The following is a 25,109-nucleotide window of genomic DNA, read 5'->3' as shown; positions in this document are numbered from 1 at the left end:
TAACTGTAAATACAGAACAACTATGTTAAGACAACCTGACTAAATACAGTATGACCGTGTTAAGACAACCTAACTAAATACAGTACGACCGTGTTAAGACAACCTAACTAAATACAGTACGACCGTGTTAAGACAACCTGACTACAGTTCGGCCGTGTTAAGACAACCCAACTAAATACAGTACGACCGTGTTAAGACAACCCAACTAAATACAGTATGACCGTGTTAAGACAACCCAACTAAATACAGTATGACCGTGTTAAGACAACCCAACTAAATACAGTATGACCGTGTTAAGACAACCCAACTAAATACAGTATGACCGTGTTAAGACAACCCAACTAAATACAGTATGACCGTGTTAAGACAACCCAACTAAATACAGTATGACCGTGTTAAGACAACCCAACTAAATACAGTACGACCGTGTTAAGACAACCCAACTAAATACAGTATGACCGTGTTAAGACAACCCAACTAAATACAGTACGACCGTGTTAAGACAACCCAACTAAATACAGTATGACCGTGTTAAGACAACCCAACTAAATACAGTACGACCGTGTTAAGACAACCCAATTAAATACATTATGACCGTGTTAAGACAACCCAACTATGCCTTAGTCTTACACAACTCACTTGTCATCTGAATAACTCAGGCCACCATTTTGTCTCCGTTTGTGATCTCCAGGCTGACGTCGCCGCTATTTCTCTTTCGACAAAACGTTCCCGTGTTCACCCGTCCGGACACATTGTGTTTTTGGACAGCCAAACCCTCCAGTTGAGATTAGCTAAATTAGCTGTGATGAGCACAGGCTCATGGGAGGGTGTGTGTTTAGTGGTGATAATTTTAGTGTGGGTGTGTGTGTGTGTGTGTGTGCACTTGCTGTCTGTAATTGTAGAGCTGGTGTGGCTTGGCGCTTGCCCGGCACCCGGCTCATTGGATCCAGGTGGGTTGGCACGGGGAAGTGCCTATCCAACTGCACATCTGGCCCCCGCGGGGCAACAAACTTTTATTACCCCCCTCTTCAAAATGGCCACACGCTCCAAATTCTCTCTGAAAATCCTCACACACCCGTGCCAGCAGTTCCATCTCCATCTGAAAGCCCTTCCAGGCTGAAGATAGTTAGGGTTTATTTGCGGAGAGAGGGTGTAATCATTTTGTTTAACGGTTTTTGAATCTGCCGGCGTAGGTTGGAATTACTGGGCGGCTGAAGCCGGACCGGAGGGGGTTTGGTCAGGATTGTTCGTGTGGATGTTAGACCAGGTTGGTTGTAGTCATTTTGTTTAAACGGTTTTTGATTTACGCTCATGCAGGGGGAGTGTTTAGTGGAGAGGGGGAGAGCGCGATCATGACAGAGCGCTTGTCTAAATGACATGTCTGAGGCTTATCTATGTGTGTTCATGAACAGAGAAAGATGTAAGCTAATATGATTTTTTACCGTCAGTTTGGCGAAGTTGATCAGACATTTGTATGATACACAGGTTAGTTTTGTTTGGTTCTACTCCCTGAGTTGCCTGCTGTCACCTTTGAAAAGAGGCTGGGTAGCAAAAAAAGAGGTGGATAGATGGAGTAAGAGAAAGACACTGATAGAGAGAGACAGACAGAGAGACAGAGAGAGACAGAATAAGAGATCTATGGGGGGGGGGCAAAGAGAGAGAGAGAGTCAGGGAAAGAGAGAAAGGGCGATAGATGGAAGAGAGAGGATGAGAGAGTGGAGGATGAGGTAGAGAGAGTGGAGGATGAGGTAGAGAGAGTGGAGGATGAGGTAGAGAGAGTGGAGGATGAGGTAGAGAGAGTGGAGGAATAGGTAGAGAGAGTGGAGGAATAGGTTGAGAGAGTGGAGGACGAGGTTGAGAGAGTGGAGGGAGGGTGGGGAACGTGAGAGGCAGGAAGTGAGAGCATGTGTCTTAACCATTACCCATACATCCACACACTGTGTCTATAGGAACTAATTGTCTTCAGCTCTTCGCTAAGGGCTTGACGGACGAGGTTGAGGTGAATGTTCTCCTCTCTAGCGCCTCAGCTCTTTCCTTTTCTCTCCCGCACCTCCTCACTCTGTTTCTCCATTCCGCACCGCGCCTCCTCTCCACCCCCTCCTTCTCTCTAGGACCCGGCTATAATTCATCATTAGGATATCAGAGTCCAGGTGAAGATGAGAACTGATAGCCCCGCCAGAGGAACAGGCAGCAGAACGGCTGCCCAGGGCACTCTGAGCACTCAAGGAGGGAAATCTTATCCCGGGGACAATTCCCAGGTCACGGCACGCTGTAATTGAAATAATTTTGCCTCTAGTGAGTCGAGAGTTGGTTGTTTAATCACTGACAATCAGGCATGCGGGAGGTGGGATATTAAATTGGAGAACGAACGAGTCCTGATTACATCTGTCACCCCTTAACTGTTTTCTAACACCCCCGCCCCCCACACTTTACCCAGAATCCTAAGTCTCCATTCCTGTCTCCCACTCCACCCTCACCCATTACCCAGAATCCCAAGGCTCAGCCTTCTCTGACTCTGAATCTCCTTGTTTTAAACTCATCACACACCTTCTTCTTTTCTCAAGTTGAAGCCAGACCAGGACATTTCCATATCAACAAAAGATTTGTTCTGAAGATGTCTTGTATTTCTCAGGTGAAACGTTGTCTCTGCAAATGAAAATTCTCTGTATTTTAGAAAAGGCTCCTGCCCCCTGCTGGTAGGTTGAAGCCCTGTGTGTCCACAGTGTATCGGTTACCTCAAACAGGCTGGCTCGCTCGACGCCCCACCTCCTGGCTGGTCCGGCTGTTCCCCCCCACTCCTACTGACTGGTCCAGCTATTGCCCCTCCTTCCGACTGGTCCGGCTGTTGACCCCCCCCGGGTGGTGTGACTGTTGACCCCCCCCTCCTTCCTTCCAGCTGGTCTGGCTGTTGCCCCCCTCTTTCTGGCTGGTCTGACTGTTGCCACCCCTTCCTTCCGACTGGTCTAGCTGTTGCCCCCCCCCTCTTTCTGGCTGGTCTGACTGTTGCCACCCCTTCCTTCCGGCTGATGTGGCCGTTGCCACCCTTCCTTCCGGCTGGTCCGGCTGTTGCCCCCCCCTCTTTCCGGCTGGCCTTGCTTCCTGGTAACACCCTCTCAGCCTGTTCTAGCTACGCTGTTGAGTTGCATCAAATAATTTGTCTGTTATTAACCCTGGGCCTGTAATTATGCAGATTGCCATCGATTTTTCCTGAGAGGATGCCCAGGAAGGGGGAGGGTTTTCTGTCACACACACACACACACACACACAGAGGGGTGTAATGACGAAGGAATGGACGTGTATTTCTGAACTCTCTTCATACATCATGTTGACTGATGTCAGGGGGAGCCGCTCCGTGCCTCTTCCCCGCCACTCGCTGGGTCTGCCTGGTTAATGTAGTGGGTAATTAACTGTCATCAGCTGGTAATAGGCCCCTGATCAATGGCTTGTGAGGAAACACATTCTAATTCAGCAGCTGATGAATGCACGCTGGGGCCGGAGCGATTGAAGCCAGGAGGCGGGGATGGCCTGGATAGAGGGATGGAGAGGAAAGGGATAGGGAGGGGGGGGGACTCTGGAGGTGGGGGTGTTATCATTCATTCTTTGCTCTATTTGTTCCCCCTCTCTTTCTCTCCCTCCACCCCAAAAAACAGATTAGCCTTTTGGAACAGAGTAACGGTTAATTTGTTGCCCTTGATGTTTTGTGATGTTCTTGGAATAGCCAAGCAGGTGAATGATAGATAGAACCCAGGCCACAAAAAGGATTTTGCTTCTGGAATGACAGGTAAAACCCAGGCTACAAAAAGGATTTTACTTCTGGAATGACAGGTAAAACCCCGGCCAAAAAGAGGATTCTGCATCTAGATTGTTTTATAGGTTGTTTTATTCAGTTCAATCAATCCAGATTGAATTAGTGAAGCGTAATATATACAGTATCTCACAAGTACACCCCTCTCATTTTTGCAAATATTTGATTATATTTTTTCATGTGACAACACTGAAGAAATTACAGTTTTCTACAATGTAAAGTAGTGAGTGTACAGCTTGTATATCAGTGTAAATTTGCTGTCCCCTCAAAATAACTCAACACACAGCCATTAATGTCTAAACCGCTGGCAACAAAAGTGAGTACACCCCTAAGTGAACATTTCCAAATTGGGCCCAAAGTGTCAATATTTTGTGTGGCCACCAGCACTTCCTTAACCCTCTTGTGCATGGGGTTCACCAGAGCTTCACAGGTTGCCACTGGAGTCCTCTTCCACTCCTCCATGATGACATCACGGAGCTAGTGGATGTTAAGGACCTTGCTTTCCCCACCTTCCATTTGAGGATGCCCCACAGATGCTCAATAGGGTTTAGCACTGGAGACATGCTTGGCCATCTTTACCCTCAGCTTCTTTAACAAGGCAGTGGAGGTCTTGGAGGTGTGTTTGGGGTCCTTATCATGTTGGAAATACTGCCCTGGGGCCCAGTCTCCAAAAGGAGGGGATCATGCTCTGCTCCAGTATGTCACAGTACATGTTGGCATTCATGAAATGTAGCTCTCATGCAGCCCCAGACCATGACACTCCCACCACCATGCTTGACTGTAGGCAAGACACACTTGTGGCAAGACACACTGGTTGCCACCACACACGCTTGACACCATCTGCACCAAATAAGTTTATCTTGGTGTCATCAGACCACAGCACATGGTTCCAGTAATCCATGTCCTTAGTCTGCTTGTCTTCAGCAAACTGTTTGCAGGCTTTCTTGTGCATCATCTTTAGAAGAAGCTTCTTTCTGGGACGACAGCCATGCAGACCAATTTGATGCAGTGTGTGGCGTATGGTCTGAGCACTGACAGGTTGACCCCCACCCCTTCAACCTCTGCAGCAATGCTGGCAGCACTCATACATCTATTTCCCAAAGACAACCTCTGGAAATGACGCAGAGCACGTGCACTCAACTTCTTTGGTCGAACATGGCAAGGCCTGTTCTGAGTGGAACCAGTCCTGTTAAACCGCTGGATGGTCTTGGCCACCGTGCTGCTGCTCAGTTTCAGGGTCTTGGCAATCTTCTTATAGCCTAGGCCATCTTTATGTTGAGCAACAATAAATTTTTTCAGATCCTCAGAGAGTTCTTTGCCATGAGGTGCCATGTTGAACTTCCAGTGACCAGTATGAGGAATAGTGAGAGCGATAACACCAAATTTAACACACCTGCTCCCCATTCACACCTGAGACCTTGTTGGGGCCAATTTGGAAATTTTCACTTAGGGTTTTACTCACTCAGAGGAAATACAATTAGATCACTAAAAACTTTTCCCAGATGTGCTTGTAGAAATGTCCGTACATGGGAATGGGTTTCTCGGGGGATTCTGGCCTCAGTCATGGACACCCTTGTCGGACGCCTGTAAAATTGTTGTTGGTGCATTATCAGACTTTTCCAGTGAAGGAAATATTCTGTTTTAGAATCAGTCTGAACTAACGTGTGTTATTGTAAACAAGTGTGTTAACAAGTGTGTTATTTACCACACTGATTGTTTGCAGCAATATTGCATAGGACCTTTTCATGAAAGATCTGTTGTGCAAAACAGCAGATACACTTAATTATCTAAACAATACATAATACACAGTCCTAAACTGTTTTAAGTGAAGTTAATAAATAAATATAAATAAATATAATTATAATTAAATGTCTGCTGTATAGTGCTGACAGCTAGAATATACAGTAGATCATTATCATAGCCACTAATTTAAAAAAAAATTCTAGGTGCCTCCTACAGTGTAGATCTTATGACAGTTAGACAACATTAATAGCAGTCTTCAGAGATTTGCTCATACTTCACCAATAACTACACTACCCATGATACACCAGTAACTATTTGGCTCCTATTTCACTGGCAAATACACTGCTCATACGGCACAAGTGACTACATTACCCATACTGCACCAGTAACTACAAATACCAGACTGCTCCTCCCTCTGGATGAATGGGCGGAGGCGGAGGTGGAGGATGGAGGGAGGGAGAGGTGGAGGACGGATGAAGGATGGATGAGGGGGAGGTGGAAGATGGAGGGAGGGAGGGAGAGGTGGACAATGGAGGGAGGGAGAGGTGGAGGATGGACAGAGTTAGGAATGGAGGATAGACGTAGGGAGGGAGAGGTGGAGGACGGAGGGAGGATGGATGAGGGGGAGGTGGAGGATGGAGGGAGATGTGGAGGATAGACGTAGGGAGGTAGAGGTGAAGGGTGGATGAAAGAAAGGGTGGAGGATGGATGAGGGAGAGGTGGAAGATGGATGGAGCGTACCTGCCACTTTTCCTCATGCGCTCCAGCAGCTTGATGCACGGGAGGATAATGACTCCCAAGGGAGGAGGCAAATTAAACAGCATGGTCCACTCCCACAACACCTAATGAATTCAAAGGCACACTCTGACACCCAGACAACAACGCCCCCGCGCTGGGCTGGTCTGGTGTCATTGTAACCCAAGGCCCCTCTGGTTTCAACAACAGAATATAATTGGTAATAAATATATACATGTCTAATATATTTATTCTCCCTATGTATGACTGGTGCTGATGTTATTCTACATCTAGAAGGCTGATATCCCAAGGAATGACTGACTGACCGGGTGACTGACTGACTGTTTGACTGACTCTCTGACTGTTTAACTGACTGACTGTTTGACTGACTCTCTGACTGTTTAACTGACTGACTGTTTGACTGACTTACTTACTTTGGCTGACTAGGTGACCGGTTGGGTGACTGACTGTGTGACTGGTTGGATGACTGACTGTGTGACTGGTTGGATGACTGACTGGGTGACTGGTTGGCTGACTGGCTGGGTGACTGGATGAGCGCCTGTGAGTCTAGGAGAGCAGAATGACACCCTGTATGTTCAGTGGAGGAGTTGACTCAGGCAGCAGCTCGACGGCTGACAAAATAGCATGAATATTTAAAGAGGACATTTAAATTCATGCCCCCTCAGAATGAGACTCTGAAAGAGAATGCAGAAACAGAAAGCTGTAACAGTACTGCGTTTCAGCCAAAGGCATTCGACTGGATGTTACATTACTGTTCTGCTCTGTACGCTACGGTATGGTACAGTCTGTGTCTGTGTTTGTGAGAAACAGCCAACACGGTTGAATGGCACCTATTTGCTGAGAGGAAAACAGCCACCAATTAAATGATTCCAAAAGGCTTCTATCTTCAGCCCAGCGGACCCTAAAACAAAGCCCAACATGCATCCAAAATGGCAGCCCATCCCCTATGTCAGCGGCTCCCAACCTGGGATACTAGGACCCTTGGGGGTACCTGGTGTATCTACATGGGGACTCAAGAAAAGGCTCATGTGACTAAAAGCTGACTGGTGAAATGAATGTAAGGAGGGACCTCAGCTGGTGGTTCAGTAGATAAAAATGTTTGGGAAACACTGCCCTGTGTAAGGCTCTTAAATCTTTTCCTGTATATATTTATATACACTACTTAAACATGTATTTTTTATGCCCTTCTTTCTCCTAACCCCAATGTCACGGTATCCAATTGGATCTGTGGTCCTGTCTCACTGGAGGGTTGAAGATCACAGCATACCATCTCCGGTTGAAGGCGGTGCTCTGAATAGGGAATAAGGACCCGTTTGGGACACTCGGGCCAAGCTACTCTGTAGGGGTGACCCGTCTCCATCCTTTTGGAGCAGGCGGTGCTGCCTGGATGAGTAGGGCTGGACAGGAAGCAGAAATGACTCAGAGGTTCTGGCATTTCAAATACACAAGACCATTATTGTCCCTGAGGCGTCCAGTTGTTCGACAGTCCACAGTATGAACAATGGATGAGTCCAACTGTGTTTGGATGGAGATGCCAGATGACAGTGAGCTACAAGTACAAACGTAGTCGGAGACACTGAAGCAACGCCACCTTTTGCAGTTACTGGGTTGTATGAAATAAACCTGTTGATGGCTCAAATGGCTTTTTCACCACTGGGTGACTGAGTTACGCAGAATCCTGTCCAGTGGCTGGATGGGGGAGAGGTGGAGAACGGACGGAGAAAAGGGATTTGTATTCGTTTTGAATGCATGTTTCTGTTTGCTGTTCACTGTGGAGAGTGTAGTTCATGTCTGTTTGGTCAAACGTACCAAACTTTGACACTTTTCAAAAGACTCTTTAATCTACATAGTATATAAATTGAAAAGACTCTTTAATCTACATAGTTTATATATTGAAAAGACACTTTTAACCTCTGTAGTATCTAAATTGAAAAGACTCTTTTATCTAGGTATTATGTAAATTGAAAAGACTCTTCAACGAATATGGAAATATTGTAAGGTGCCTCCTCTCCATTAACTTTTATCTGTGATTAAAGTACCTTAGTAGATTCACTTCCTGGTCTTATATGTTTTCCTTCATCCTGTCGCTATGCAAACCAGTCTATTCAATATAAAAGGAAACTCTATCTCTCACACGTACACACTTACACAGGGACACATGCAAACTAACACACTAAGATGTGCTAACAAAAAATGTGAAAGGCCCTATTCTGAATTTCTCCAAGTAAAACAGAGTGACAGTCTTCCTTTCCGGAGGTCTAGCTGGCCAACTTAAACTTGCAAGAGATGAGAGAAGAACAGCGACAGACACCTGTGATTTGTGAAACTGAACACTGTTTTGATTTAAGCTGACAGGCAAAAAGCTTTAAAACATCGCTTATATACACGAATATCTTACATCATTCATCAGACACAGCCTTGGGCGCATTCATTGTTAAAATGTCTCTGGTATATATCACAACTTGAGTGGTTTTTACATATAAGTAGTAAGGTACAAGTGTTATGGTATTTGTGGCATTTTATCCTACAAAATATCACATACATAAATAAATACACCACATATGCCTGAGGGGCCTTGTTGCTATTACAAACCACTTACCAAAGTAAATAGAACAGTAAAATAATATATAATTGCCATGCCCATGATATAGAGTATGAACTTAGCTTTCACGGCCGATGGGTATTCACGGTTGAAACCTACAGGTTTATCACCATTGATTTATCCTAATGCGTCCACAATATGTTAAAGCAAACCAGCGTCACACTTGTGACACATTTACATATATAATGAGCCACAGCATCATAGAACATGCTGTTTTGCATCTCTCTGTACTAAACTCAAGCCTGTGGAAGTTCTCAGACTTCCGTAACAGTGGAATATACACTCCAAACTCATTCTCATTATCTGACCCCAAATCTGTCCTATCTCCATTCTCATTTAAAACATATTTTTTTAGATCAATTGTGGAGAAGTCTTGGTTCGGTAAGAAACCCTATCATCTATCTTGTGCCTTGGGCTCCAGGCAACAGACGATAGGAACGACCGAAGACGAGATAACACTATTCTAAAATTAGACTGTCGCTCATACTAGAAACGCATAATTATTTTAATTAAACCGACTTCATCTGATCTAATGGATTGAGGTTTAAACCTCTGTATTTTATTTTCAGTTCAGTTAGTGATCTTGAATTGTATGGTAGAAATCCTCTCCTTCAGTTAATGATGGATCTAGAACCCTACAGTAGAAACACCTTTATTCAGTTAATGATGGATCTAGAACCCTACAGCAGATGTCCTCTCCTTCAGTTAATGATGGATCTAGAACCCTACAGTAGAAACACCTTTATTCAGTTAATGATGGATCTAGAACCCTACAGCAGATGTCCTCTCCTTCAGTTAATGATGGATCTAGAACCCTACAGTAGAAACACCTTTATTCAGTTAATGATGGATCTAGAACCCTACAGCAGATGTCCTCTCCTTCAGTTAGTGATGGATCTAGAACCCTACAGTAGATATACTGTCCTCATTGTTTCCAAATGTGTATGGTAGACCTGTCAGAAGACAACAGTCTATCTTTGCTTTTCCTTTCTGCCTCCAGCAAACATAGCTTGTCGCCCCCCCCACCCCCCCCACCCCCCCCCACCCCCCCCACCCCCCCCACCCCCCCACCCCCCAGATGAAAGAGGTGCGCTACCAGAGGATCATTTGGGACTCAGTCAGACTCTTTGAAGGTTAATAAACAACACTGCTGAATCTCTCAAATCGTTCATCAGACATGGATCTTTCACAGTGGAGTGGAGAGAGTGACATGCAGTTGTATCATTTTAACAACCCCGCGCGCCAGCCCTCTGGGGCTAGAAGTGGCTGAACAAGTTGGTCATTCGCCTAATAGTTTATTTTGTTATATGATTTCGTTATCAGATATTTTCTGCGAGTCAGTCTCAGTCGCCCAGGCCACAGTATGTTGGAGAAACGGCCATGAGTCCCTAATGAACACTCAACTGCGTTCCAAATGGATTCCTGTTCCTTTCATGGGGCACTACTTTTTACCAGAGGGTCTATGGAGGATATGTTGCCATTTGGAAAGCAGACATGTCAAAATACCTGGAGCAAGAAGAGGACGGAGAGGAGGAAGAAAGAGTGGGGAGAGAGAAAGGGGAGAAAGTTGTGGGAGAGATGGTGGGGGAGAGGAGAGATGGAGACAGAAGGAGAAATGGAGACAGAGAGTGGAGACAGAAGGAGAAATGGAGACAGAGAGATGGAGACAGAAGGAGAAATGGAGACAGGGAGATGGAGACAGAAGGAGAGATAGAGACAGAGAGTGGAGACTGAAGGAGAGATGGAGACAGAGATGGAGACAGAAGGAGAGATGGAGACAGAGATGGAGAGAATGGCGGGGCAGGAGGATATTAGGAATAAGAAGACATTCTACTCCCTGGGCAGTTCAGTCATTCTGCTGTCGTCTCTAGTCCTGTTATTTCTATGATCCTACTCTTCATCACTGTAGTCCTGTTATTTCTATTACCCTACTCTTCATCACTGTAGTCAACTCTAATCCATGTTAGGGTTTGTAGACTTGTCTGATATTTCCAAAGAAGAAACCCCTTCCTTAGTTTTTATACTGAGCCCTTCAAGTCTATTTGAGCAGACTTGAAGGGTCTAGTGCCAACACTAAGTCTTTTTAGTAGTCCATACACCTAGTCCATTTTAATAGTCCTAACACTAAGTCTGTTTTAATAGTCCCAACACAAACGTTTGTTTTACTAGTCCTTATACCTAGTCTATTTTAATAGTACTAATGCTAAGTCTATTTTAGTAGTCCATACACCTAGTCTATTTTAATAGTCCTAACACTAAGTTTATTTTAGTAGCCCTCAACTAAGTCTATTACAATAGTCCTCAACTAAGTCTATTACAATAGTCCTCAACTAAGTCTATTACAATAGTCCTCAACTTAATCTATTACAATAGTCCTCAACTAAGTCTATTACAAAGGTCCTCAACTAAGTCTATTACAATAGTCCTCAACTTAGTCTATTACAATAGTCCTCAACTAAGTCTATTACAATAGTCCTCAACTAAGTCTATTACAATAGTCCTCAACTTAGTCTATTACAATAGTCCTCAACTTAGTCTATTACAATAGTCCTCAACTAAGTCTATTACAATAGTCCTCAACTAAGTCTATGTAGATGTGCTAACACTAAGTCTATTTTACAAGCGCATACACTAAGTTGATTTTAGTAGTCCATACAGTAAGTCTTTTTTAATAGTCCTTACACCTAGTCTATTTTAATAGTTCTCAACTAAGTCATTATGTCACCATGTCCCTGTTTTGACTGTGCCTTTTCTACAGCCCCCCTTTCTGATGTAGTATGTGATGTCAGATGTGAAGTGTCATTTGTGACCGTGTCTGTCTCTGTGATATAGGATATGAAGTGTCCTGTTTTGACAGGCCTGTCTCTGTGATATAGCATATGAAGTGTCCTGTTTTGACAGGCCTGTCTCTGTGATATAGCATATGAAGTGTCCTGTTTTGACTGTGCCTTTTCTCCGGCCTTCAGGTTGTTCGGAGTTACTGGGAACTGTGCGGCCTGCAGTAAGCTGATCCCAGCGTTTGAGATGGTGATGCGGGCCAAAGAGAACGTCTATCACCTCGACTGCTTCGCCTGCCAGCTCTGCAATCAGAGGTACGTGACCACATAACTACCCGCCCCATCGCCTCCCCTCAGCCAATGAGGGGGCTTGTTGGGTAGAGGTGTAACAATGTGGGTATAAAGTGTCAGTCTGATTTGCAGGTTTGATTGAGCCTATCGCCAATAGTTAAAAAGAAGGGAGTTCTAATAGAGATGTGTCACTGATCCCTGATTTCTGGCGATTTTGTCATTTAAACTGTAGGGGAACAGTGTCACACCTGCTGAATCAGGGAACCTGTTTGGTTTGGTGTACATTGAATACATTCTCAAATGTGCCATATTAACAGGAATTCATTTTGTTTATTCTACTTTGTGTAACCAAACAAGCAGCTAAGACGCACAAGCAATTATCATTTACATTCACTGACTAAAGTATACACTGTGTCATTCACATTTATTAAAAATTCCACATTTTGATTTGATTTTGAACGCAAGATGTAAACTCACAACGCGCTTGATAAGGATCTGTCCACGTAATCACATGGTACCAGATGAATGTGGTGTAGTTACATTAGAAAATTCACATTTTCATGTTTGAATTCATGCTGCAGAAGAATGGGCAGGATGCTTTGACCTGGATGGAGTTATTTAAACATTAGCCTGTAAGGCAAAGGTTAACATTTATTTTGAGATAAGTTTGCACACTGGTTGTGAGATGACCTGCACAAAAACTAAAATTAAATATATTTATACACTGACTTTCAGAGTGAGAAAATAAGATAAGCCAAAGAGCAATTGTGTGAAATAAACAACAACACACCTGAAATTAACCCTTTAATCTCCATCTGAATCCAGGGCTGAAGAAAGACCACTTCCACTTTACACAATGTATCTTCTCAACCAGTCTTTGGATTACTTGTGACTATACGTCTCTCTGGGTTCTTTGGTAAAATTGTGAGGGTATTATAAGAGCATTATGGTGTTTTCTTTACACCCAGAACGAGAACATTTAACCAAATGAGCTGGATTTTCGACGTCTTGAGAAACTATTATGGACTATTATACACAGCTTCGCTCAACTGGCCTAGGTGCGTTCATTCCTGCAGTTAAAGCAGGTGTAGTAAATTAGCAGGCGTTTAACGGTTAACTGTGCATGGAACCCACATAGACAAAGACATTTTCAGGCACACCCCAGATGGACTCTTTCCACAGTGACGGCAGAAAGCAAGGCAAGCAAAGGGTTCGGTTACGCACAATTAGTGCCAGATTATTGTCTTGCCACTTCAGAACGCACACAAGCTCACACACACACAAACTCACACACACACACACACACACGGCAGCCATTCTCTCTTAATTCAAGCAGTCAGCTAATCTTCATCACACCAGGCCTTGACTGCCCATGTGGTTGCATCCCATATGGCACCCTATTCCTTTTTTTGACTACACCCTGTGTTCCCCTGGTAAAAGTGAAGTGGTCAAAATGAGGGCCCCTCAATAAGAAATAGGGTGCCATTAAGGATTCAGTCCCACTGTGCTCTCACACATTAAAACCCATCTAAGCGGAGGGCAAATCTTTCTTTTTAGGTTAGGCAAGTTGCTGAATGCAATAGACGGTACTGCTGATCAGATGTTTAGTCTGTCCTGCCCCTAAAGCTGCAATTGGGTCATTCAGTTGCTAGTCATTGAACAACTATTTTTGGCTTTGTTTCCTGGCTTGTTCTGTGTCTTTGGAGCTTTTGGATTGGGTTCTTCTTATGACTGATTCATGTGGATTACACTCCTTAGAATACCAAGAGGTCTTGTTCTCTGAGTGCAACACACAACCACACACTCCATCTAACACTGCCCTATCCATTCCATGCCTGTATAGTATCACCCACCTCACAGACAAGAAAAAGCACTAACCGAATTGCACTCAAAATGTTACCGAATTCCGTTTGCCGAGCACCAACTTCGACAGGGGCCATAGAGAGTATATGGACCGTTGTGTACTAATACATAGGGAATAGGATGCCATTTAGAACACGTTGAAAATTGATGACGTTATGTCAGTGCAAGACGGATGGTAGACACTAGAACATGACGGGAGAGAATGCGCTACGATATGCAAATTCCCACCTCCACCACATTCCTTTTTTCGTTTCCTAAACCAAGAACGCTCTATCATGGGATGGATGGATAATCCATTTGTCAGAGTGTGAAGTGACTTGACATTATCTCTGTCGAAACACACACATGCACACAAACAGAAACCACACACAAAGATACGCACAGGCACCCCAGCAAACTGTGGACATTCCGAGGACCATGTCATTCCAGGGATGTTGTAGCTGTTCTGAGGACCATGTCATTCCAGGGATGTTCTAGCTGTTCTGAGGACCATGTCATTCCAGGGATGTTCTAGCTGTTCTGAGGACCATGTCATTCCAGGGATGTTGTAGCTTTTCTGAGGACCATGTCATTCCAGGGATGTTGTAGCTTTTCTGAAGACCATGTCATTCCAGGGATGTTGTAGCTGTTCTGAGGACCATGTCATTCCAGGGATGTTGTAGCTGATCTGAAGACCATGTCATTCCAGGGATGTTCTAGCTGATGTGATGACCATGTCATTCCAGGGATGTTGTAGCTGATGTGATGACCATGTCATTCCAGGGATGTTCTAGCTGTTCTGAGGACCATGTCATTCCAGGGATGTTGTAGGTGTTTTAGGGACCTTGACGTTCCAGGATGTTGTAACCGTCCTAAGGACCATGAAGTTCCAGGGACGTCTTAACGTGTTTATTTTCATCACACGCACTTTGTCTGGAGAACTTAATTGTTTGCTTATTAGTACATCTAATGTACAGGAATTAAAAATACAGGAAGTGTCCATTTGTTATACTAGTGTAAAGAAGACTGTGATGGCTGTCCTCATCTTGCAGAGGAGTCTTTAATAGGCTGTATCACACATAGCTTCTGCAAACACTGGCAAGATATTTTAATATCCCTCCACATCACAGCGAAATCGTTCTGACAAATGCTTTATGATAATCAGAACCAGACACTTGTGGAGAGATTACACATCAATACGTTACTGAGGTCTGCTCTGCATCGGATTGTTTGAGGTTTCTGTTGGAGAGCCTCAATTTCTTTTTTCAAATATATGTTGAAAAAGGATTCAAACTTCCATGAGGCTGTCATGTGCATCAGAACTCAAGGACACAAATAATTACTTCTTCCAAAATGGTTGCCCATAATCGCTGACATGGAGCAGGACCCCTCTCACCTCTTTGCTTTTGTAGGCCTCAAATCGGAAAGCCACGGACAGACAGCCTGTTCCCACTGACTTCTGAAGCCCAGCACAGCAGACCTGAACCAACAGTCACGACCACTAAGGTGCAACATGAGATGTTGGTATTTCACTGTTCATTGTTTTTGGATTTTGAATTTGATGCCAGTAACACATTTCAAAAACGTTGGGACAGGGGCATGTTTACCGCTGTGTTGCATCAACTCTTCTTTTAACAATATGCTCTCTGGAAACTGAGGAGAAACTGAGGAAACTGAGGAGACCAATTGCTGTAGTTTTGAAAGTGAAGTGTATTCCCATTCTTGCTTGATATAGGATTTCAGCTGCTCAACAGTTCGGGGTCTCCTTTGTCGTATCTTTCGTTTCATAATGCGCCAACTGTTTTCAATGGGTGACAAGTCTGGACTGCAGGCTGTTGAGCACCCAGGCTCTTTTTCCACGGGGCCATGATGTTGTAATATATGCAGAATGTGGTTTGGCATTGTCTTGCTGAAGATGACTTCCCTGAAAAAGACGTTGTCTGGATGGCAGCATATGTTGCTCCAAAGTCTGTATGTATTGTTCAGCATTAATGGTGCCTTCACAGATGTGGAAGTCACCCATGTCATGTGCACTAATGCACCCCCATACCATCATGGATGCTGGCATTTGAACTGTGTGCTGATAAGAAGTCGGATGGTCCCTCTCCTCTTTAGCCTGGAGGTGGTGTCCATGATTTCAAATTATAATTACAATGTCAAACCGCAGGACATTTTTCTACTTAACCTCAGTCCATCTTAAATGAGCTTGGTCCCAGTGAAGGCGGTAGCAGTTCTGGATCTTGTTTCGGCCTGTTTTTATTTTATTTTTTCACAGCATCCTAACTTTTTTGGAAATGGGGTTGTAGGATGAGGTGTTCCATCAGGCTCCTGCAGTGTGTCAGCTTGAGTTCTACTCCTGTTTAGTTTAGACAGCATCTGAGCTCAACTTTAGTCTAGTTTACAGACCACCTGAGCTCTACTCCAGTGTAGTTTACAGACTATTTGAGCTCTACTTTAGTGTAGTTTACACACCATCTAAGTTCTACTTTAGTGTAGTTTACAGACCATTTGAGCTCAACTTTAGTGTAGTTAACAGACCATCTGAGCTCTACTTTAGTGTAGTTTACAGACCATTTGAGCTCAACTTTAGTGTAGTTTACAGACCATCTGAGCTCTACTCCAGTGTAGTTTACAGACCATCTGACCTCAACTTTAGTGTAGTTTACAGACCCTCTGAGCTCTACTCCAGTCCAGTTTAGAGACCATCTGAGCTCTGCTTCATTACAGTTTACAGATCATCTGAGCTCTGCTTCATTGTAGTTTACAGACCATATGAGCTCTACTCCAGTCCACTTTACAGATCATTGTGATTTGGCCACTGACCAGACACCAAAGCCCTGTGTCCAGGTTTCCAATTACCTCCCTCCTGAAAACCCAGAAGTGTACTGTATCTCGCTGCAACTTACTCCATTTCTAATGGAGTGTTTGACTTACGCTTTCCTTTAGATAGTTGCAGAATGGTCAATTTGGATAATTGGTGGGTATTTGTAGAATGGTCGATTTGGATAATTGTCAATTTACAATTGCAAATACGTGATATTATATATTATTTTTAATGCCGTAGCGGGCCCAATTATTTTTGTCTCCTTCCCAGCCTTGTTGATGTTTCCATGGCAGTTGATGTTTAGGTAGGTGTAGGATTGAATACGTGTTTGTGGTTCTAGTATTGTGACCACATCTGGAACACTGTTATTGTTTACTTGCTAAGAGTCTCACTCTCTTAAGAATGTCTACAGTGTCTGAGTCTCTGTGGTCCTTCTGTGGGTGGATTCAGAGCCGAGGACCCTCTAGTGGCTGACGGCATCACCAGACCTTTTTACCTTTTGTCTCAGAGGATAGTTATGATTTATCAACAAACTGTGGGTTGTCTCTTCGCCAGAAGTATTGGTGATAAAAAATGGTGTCCTGGAGGAAGCTAATGAAGGTTGCTTTTCCCTGCTCAGACATTGTCTGGCTGATCATCTGCTAACCTAGTCATAAGGGTGCCTGGCTCATCATCTGCTAACCCAGTCATAAGGGTGCCTGGCTCATCATCTGCTAACCCAGTCATAAGGGTGCCTGGCTCATCATCTGCTAACCCAGTCATAAGGGTGCTTGGCTGATCATCTGCTAACCCAGTCATAAGGGTGCCTGGCTGATCATCTACTAACCCAGTCATAAAGGTGCTTGGCTGATCATCTACTAACCCAGTCATAAGGGTGCTTGGCTGATCATCTGCTAACCCAGTCATAAGGGTGCCTGGCTGATCATCTACTAACCCAGTCATAAAGGTGCTTGGCTGATCATCTGCTAACCCAGTCATAAAGGTGCTTGGCTGATCATCTGCTAACCCAGTCATAAGGGTGCTTGGCTGATCATCTACTAACCCAGTCATAAAGGTGCTTGGCTGATCATCTGCTAACCCAGTCATAAAGGTGCTTGGCTGATCATCTGCTAACCCAGTCATAAGGGTGCTTGGCTGATCATCTGCTAACCCAGTCATAAGGGTGCTTGGCTGATCATCTGCTAACCCAGTCATAAAGGTGCTTGGCTGATCATCTGCTAACCCAGTCATAAGGGTGCTTGGCTGATCATCTACTAACCCAGTCATAAGGGTGGTTGGCTGATCATCTACTAACCCAGTCATAAGGACATGCGTCAGTGTTGTGACATGCAAATATCAGTTAAAGCATGCGTCTGTTGACTGAGCAGGGAAACATGCCCAATAGTCCTTATATGTCTGGTCCAATCAGGGGAGAAACGGTCCTCCCACCCTTCTGGCCAGGGGCAGAGGATGAAGAGGGGGGGGTGGGGGTCAGCTCGGGGATGGGGGGGTTAAGGGAGGGAGTGATAGAAGCGAGGGGTTTTCGGTAAAAGAGAGGTGGTTAGTAGGAAAGGAGGGTTGAGTCTCAGCCCCCCGCCCTCTTGCAGCAGGCCTTTAGTCCCAGATCAGCCCCAGGGGACGGACAGACAGGCAGCTAATCGACAAGCCTGTTGTCCCTCTCCTCTCCAGGCTCATCAGCTAGACCAGGCCATCCCTGCAAGGCCACCACTGTCCCAATTTACCCCTGATGAGTCTGGCTGCTGGAGGACAAGGTCTAGGGCTGCCCCCGCCCCCCCCCCCCACGCCGACCCCCCCATCACCAATAGAAAGTACACATGGGGTTCTGGTCTAGGTAGGGACTAGGTAGGGAGCAAGAGTCCGTTTGGGATACCACTAGCTCGTGGATGCTCTGATGAGAGGAATGTAGCACTGCAGCCTTGGATCGGGGGGGTGACAGGGCTGGATGGGGTAACAGGGCAGGATGGGGAGGTGACAGAGCAGGCGGAGGTGACAGGGCAGGATGGGGAGGTGACAGGGCAGGGGGAGGTGACAGTACAGGATGGGGAGGTGACAGTACAGGGGGAGGTGACAGGGCAGGATGGGGAGGTGACAGGGCAGGATGGGGAGGTGACAGGGCTGGATGGGGAGGTGACAGGGCTGGATGGGGAGGTGACAGGGCAGGATGAGGTGACAGGGCAGGATGGGGAGGTGACAGGGCAGGATGAGGTGACAGGGCAGGATGGGGAGGTGACAGAGCAGGATGAGGAGGTGACAGGGCAGGATGGGGTGACAGAGCAAGATGGGATGACAGGGCAGGGGGGGGTGACCGGGCAGGGGGAGGTCAGTGCTGATAAGGGGGATAGTCTCCCGGCTGCAGCCGGACTGAAGACAAAGTTAGAGGAGAGTGACACCAATTGGCTGCAGCTTTGTGTGTGTGTGTGTGTGTGTGTGTGTGTGTCCAGATGGAGTCTAGTCAGGAACACCTTCTCTATTAAAAACATATGGAAACTTGAACTTAAAGGCCCGTTTGATGTAATTAAAACTGTTTTGACACTTTTGTTGTTTTCAGTTGTCCATCGGCTGCTTTTCGTGGGTCGGGTGGTTCAGTTGCTGCTAACGGGTTAAATGGAGTGTTGTTTCACTCCTGCCTGGTATCTTCATTTATTGGACCTGGCCTGCGTCCTAAATGGCTCACTGTTCACTACACTGTGCTCTCCTACTGACGTTGGGAGGTTAGCGCTCTGTTAGAAGTATACTATGTATGTAGCTACAACCACATCCCTCCTCCCGCGCCTCCCTCCCTCCTCCCTCTCTCTCTCTTCCCGTTCCTCCTCCCTCCATCCTCCCCCCTCATTCTTTCCGTCTCGCGCTCTGCATCCCTCCATCTTTTCCTTGCGCTGTCATTGGGCAGAACAGGTTGTGTACCGATACAACAATGTTTTAAGTGTGGGAGCAGTTGGCGGTGGAAACTGTGGGAGCCATTTCTCCTCCTTTACGTTCCTGCCCTACTCCCCATCCATCCCCCCCTCCTCTTGCCCTCCTCCTGTCCTCCTACAAAAATAGGTCTCTTAAGACTCATTATTCACTGTCACCTCTAAATAAAAGAAGTAAGAAAGAGGGATAGAAACGATGGAAAGTAAAAATAAATGTAGGTATAAAACGAGAGGCAGAAAAACAGGAGGAGAAGGAGTATAAATTAATATAGGATAAAGTGAAGGAGGAAAAGGAGACAGAAGGACACAGGAAGTATAAAGTGAGAAGGAAGGAGAAAGAGAGAGCTTGCTAAGAGGAACTCACCCACACCCCCTCAGCACAATCTTGATAGATAGTCATGTGATAATCGTTCATGTTGTGTTAGAGTGATGTTAAGGTTCTGTATACTGTATGTTGTGTTAACGCTGTGTTCAGGTAATGTTTGGGCTGTGTTAAGGTTCTGCAAATATCGTATTCATGCTGTGTTAGGGCTGTGTTAATGTTGCAGCATGATTGATACAGATACCGATATGATTACTATAGTTACTGCAGACTGTACGAGAGTCCTATATGATTACTATAGTTACTGCAGACTGTACCAGAGTCCTATATGGTTACTATAGTTACAGCAAATATTGATGGACTGTGTCCCAAATGGTATCTTGTTCCCTATGTAAGACCCATTCTTTGACCACCACCAAATGTCTAGTAGTGCACTATTAGGGAACAGGGTGCTGTTGAGGACACTGCCAAGGTCATTGTCTGGCCACACCTCTGCTGGGTGTAGTGTAATGTCATAATTATTGATGTCACACAGGCTGTTGACATTTCACCGAGCAGAAATAATTTGCCCGCATGGATTGAGTGAGGAAGCAAGAAGAGTGAAAGGAGAGGAAATGAGATGAAAAGAGAGGAACACAAAAGACAAGGCTGTAAATTAACAAAATAAGAATTCTATTAACAGAGAGAGGGAGCGAGGGATGACAGCATGATGAGGAGGAGGTAGAGAGAGAGAGATGGAAGGAAGGGGCATGGTGTCAGAGGAGATGGACACTAATGTATTCTCAGAAAATAGTGTATCATTTAAAGCAGACGTTTTTTATTGGGCATGCTGACACCATTAGGCTAAGCAGAGCTCTGACTCGTGTTAATCGCCATGTCAACAAGCAGGATGGAGAACAATTAGCTGATGGTACATGAAGCAGGTTAATGGATGCAGAGTCGGCTAGGCTGATTGGCCTGAGTGTCCAGCCTGGCCAATTTAAAACCTCTGTGGTGAAATTCCTTAGCGCAAAGAACAACCGCAAAGAACAACCGGAGCTCCAGAGCTGGCAAAACAGAAATGCTTCAGAAGAGTTCAGCAACTGTAGAGGATCAAAGTGACACAACATTTTCTGTCCCCACAGCTAGCCCTCTAACGTAACCCTTAAGTACATACAAATGGAATCGATTTGATTTAGAAAAATAATAATTGGTTGATAATGGGGATTTATAGATGTCAAGACTCCAGATAACACCTGTTATTAACTCCATTAGAAGTTAGAGGTAAAGTCCTTTAAATCCAGGTAACAATCTCTATTAGTCCTGGCTTCTCTGCCCCTCTAGTCATCTCTACCACTGATGTTGGGTCTTTTGCACATGAGGAAAGGCAAACTTTCTAATACATTCAAGACTGAAGAACAAATGAATGGAGGAAGAGAGAAAGATGGGGAGAAAGGGAGAAAGAGAGAGAGGGGGGAGGGAGGAAGTGAGAAAGAGAAAGACAAAGAAGGAGAAAAAGGGACGAAGAGAAGAGGAGAGAGAAGGAGACAGCCTGGTTCAGCCTTGTCTTGGACAGTGACCCAGGGAAAAAATGAAGGAACTCCTCAGACTCTGCACTGTTTGCTGTCCCCTGGTACCCAGAAAACACAGGAAACACAGTCCCATTCAGAGATAAGAAGCCCCCAGGACAGCTTGGCGACGAGGGAAGCACTTTCTCTCTCTGTCCAATCTTCACTCTGTCCACGTGTGAAAGGTCAAGGGACTGCAGCCCTCTGGCAGAAAAATAAATGGGTGTAGGGGGAGGGGGGGTTGATGAGGGTTGACAAGATGGGGATGAGGGTTGACGAGGGGATGAGGGTTGACGAGGGGACGAGGGTTGACGAGGTGGGGATGAGGGTTGACGAGGTGGGGATGAGTGTTGACGAGGTGGGGATGAGGGTTGACGAGGTGGGGATGAGTGTTGACGAGGTGGGGATGAGTGTTGACGAGGTGGGGATGAGGGTTGACGAGGTGGGGATGAGGGTTGACAAAGTGGGGATGAGTGTTTTGACGAGGTGGGGATGAGTGTTGACGAGGTGGGGTTGAGTGTTGACAAGGTGGGGATGAGTGTTGACAAGGTGGGGAGAGAGGTCTATGGGACTGTTGTTAAAACGGCTCTCTGTGAAGTTATGCAGACCGGAGGTCAATGGCAACAGGAGAGGGATAATATCAGTACATAGCAGTGCCTTCTAGGGAAGAGGGGGATTTGGGACGTGTCTTTGGGTGGAGCCAGAGGGGGAGGTCAGCAGAGACGTGTAAACCATGATCTGGCTGTAGTTTCCCACCGGCAGCTTACAGCTCAGCTGTGCTGATAATGATGCTGTTTACGGTCCTGAGTAAAATCTCTCTCTCTCTCTCTCTCTCTCTCTCTCTCTCTCTCTCTCTCTCTCTCTCTCTCTCTCTCTCTCTCTGTTTCTCTAGGTTTTGTGTGGGAGATAAGTTCTTCCTGAAGAACAACATGATCCTCTGTCAGACGGACTACGAAGAGGGGTTGATGAAGGAGGGGTACGCCCCCCAGGTTCGCTGAGGTGGGGTGTGGGGGCGACGGGCGAAGGAGAGGAGCTGAAACAGGAGGAGAAGGGGGCGAACCACCAGAAGCACTACAACCATCTCTTCTTCCTCTCGGATCCCTAACGTGTATATAACCATCCAACAACCAACTTTCAACCTTGAAGGGACATTAAAGGGACACTTTCTCTGCTGTACAGAATTGCCATGGAGACCAGGGGTTGTCAGGGCGAGGACCCCTACAAGGTCTAAATGAACTACATGTAAATAAAAATATGTTTTTTGTTTGTTTGTTTGTTTGTGTTCTGAAGTATGCTGCCTCTTCCCCTGCCAGCCAACATACACTGGCCTTGCAGAATCTGTCCATCTCCCCAAAAAGAGACATTAACAGTTACACCCCTGTCCCCAACTTCCATTAAACTATGAAATGTTCTCTGGTGTATCACAGAGAACCAGAACAATCAAGATCCTAGTGGCTGAAATCCATTAGACTCCCTGCCAGGACCCATGTCATGTGACTATCCATTTACCCTATCCGAACCTATCAAGGGGGAGGGACCTGATGTCATGTGACTGTCCATCTACCCCATCCAAGCCTATCACAGGGGAGGGAGCTGAAGATCTACAGCATGTCAGCATCAGATCACAGGCTGAGGCATTGTCTCTTTTCAACTGAAGCAACAACGACATGAGTCTGACTACGACCCACCTGATGGAGCTGGCCTGTGCTGGGAAGCTCCTCGTTTCGCTCCGTCCACCCCTTCCTCTTGAAAAACTGTCGGTCCTGCAGCTCTCGCTGACGTGGGATTTACTGTAGGGCAATTGTGGGTTTGTTTCGCTGGAGTCCCTACATTTGTTAAGACCTCACCCGCCTTGGGTCTGGAGGTGCTGGGGAGGGTTTGAGGTTTTATGGGAGCTCCATTTCTGGGGGTTTGGTAACTTTTTTGTACACTATTTATTTGATTTGTTTGATAAGCTGTCAGTGCTTTGACTAAACACCTGTAGTCCCACTTAAATAATGAATTAAGGCCTAATATAATTCTTAAACATGCTGATACTTGAATTCTTTCAAACGCTTCTTCGATCGCTGTTTCAGCTCACGTTTTGACGTGTCCGATGTTTGCCTGGTTTACAGAATCACTTTCCGTTCGGCGTATTTCTGTCAGATGGGGAGGATGCACGTTGCCTTAAATCAAGACTCCACTGGTCACTCTGGGCTATTGTCTTTGTGAGAAAGGAAACGCACCGACCTAGCTTGATCGCCAACAGACAACCTTCCTGTGAAGGGCAGCCCGGCGGTAAATCCCACCGCAGGTCACCTCTGGCTGTTGACCTCTGGCTGTTGACCTCTGGCTGTTGTCCTCTGGCTGTTGACCTCTGGCTGTTGACCTCTGGCTGTTGTCCTCTGGCTGTTGACCTCTGGCTTTTGACCTCTGGCTGTTGACCTCTGGCCATTCAACAGGACTAAATAATAACCACGTAACGGCAGCTTTGGTCAGTCCTTTCCGTTTTAGTAACCATGCTTCAGAGCATTACTTGCAAGGCAGACAGGCAACAGCTAGGCTAGGCTAACCAACACCAACACATCTGAACAGGATGTATGATAGTGAGTGAAAAAAAAAAAAGCATTGATTTGTATATCATGGTTGTACATACAAATAAATATTCATTTTTGTTTGGTATTGCACAAGGATTTCTTTTTGTCTGTCATCCAGCATGATGTTTTTTTTTTTTTTTAAAGACAACGACAGCTTGTAAATACTGTATTGTAATAATTTTAAGCACAAATGTAATACAGTTTTATTGTGTTAACAAAGTTTGTAGTTAATGCTTTTCTTTTCTCTACAAACTGCCATAAAGCTCTCTGTGGTTACTTTTCCCTTTACTGTCCAAAACAGTTTGCCCTCCCCTAACAGCCCCAACAGTTAGTGGGCAAAAATGCAAACAAACCCAGGCTTTGCAGCTCTTTATCATATTGCCACGTTAGAGGTAGTGGGCTTATCAGTGAGAGGAACATGGAAATGTTTCACTTTAAGGTGAGTGTAAAGTATTGTAAGTACACTTCGAATCAGGTTGCTTCCTTTACAGTTGAATGTTTGTAGCTTACCTCTGACCTCTGAGCATTCACAGTGTTCTATAAAGAGTTTTCAGGTGTTTTCTGTTTACAGGCAGTGCCACATTTCCACCATAGACTGGAGCAACCCAAGAGCTTAGACCCAAGAAAACTTTACACTTTTTACTTTAAGTGTTCCTGCTTTACATATCCATTTATAAGACCTGTGGTGTTTACTGGAGCAGCTAAGGTTAAGTGTCTAAAGCTCAAGGGCACAGCATTAGATGGTCACGCAAGCACACACACACACACACACACACACACACACACATGCAAGCCTGCAGAGAAACGCACGCATATATGCAGTAATACATACACACACACACACACACACACACAAAGAGCGTATTAGATGCAGAGCAGAACTGAGTAGTTCTCTGTCCATTACCCTAAGCAGTGGACCGTGCTACAGTCGCTATTTGATATATGATTGATCTGAAGTGCGTTCATTTTCTCCTCCTGCTCCGTACTTTGTTGTCTTTCTCCTCTCCTTGTAAAAATTGCTTTTTATTTTTGTGCAGAGAAACAGAAAAGGAAGATGGCAGGAAAGATTTTTCTTAAAAAAGTAATCTTCATCACCAGGTTATGCAATTCAT

General features: G+C 45.3%; 1 protein-coding gene across 7 annotated transcripts in view; it reads left to right on the top strand.

Moving 5' to 3' along the window:
* Positions 1-24,185, top strand: part of lmo3 (LIM domain only 3) — a 53,828-nt gene extending 29,643 nt beyond the window's left edge. For 6 of the 7 annotated variants that reach the window (XM_010898984.5, XM_020053134.2, XM_020053132.2 and 3 more), the window contains exons 3-4: positions 11,873-11,998; positions 22,314-24,184. In XM_010898984.5, the coding sequence (XP_010897286.1) occupies positions 11,873-11,998; positions 22,314-22,419 (232 nt within the window). In that variant the 3' untranslated portion in view covers positions 22,420-24,184. Of the gene's footprint in view, positions 1-11,872; positions 11,999-22,313 lie in introns of all 7 variants that reach the window. The other variant, XM_010898983.5, reaches the window with a different exon arrangement.
* The last annotated feature ends 924 nt before the right edge of the window (positions 24,186-25,109 follow it).

This window comes from Esox lucius, chromosome 14 (assembly GCF_011004845.1).
Source record: "Esox lucius isolate fEsoLuc1 chromosome 14, fEsoLuc1.pri, whole genome shotgun sequence".
NCBI lineage: Eukaryota > Metazoa > Chordata > Actinopteri > Esociformes > Esocidae > Esox > Esox lucius.
Note: the sequence above shows the minus strand (reverse complement) of the source record. Positions and strands in the feature narration are given on the sequence as shown.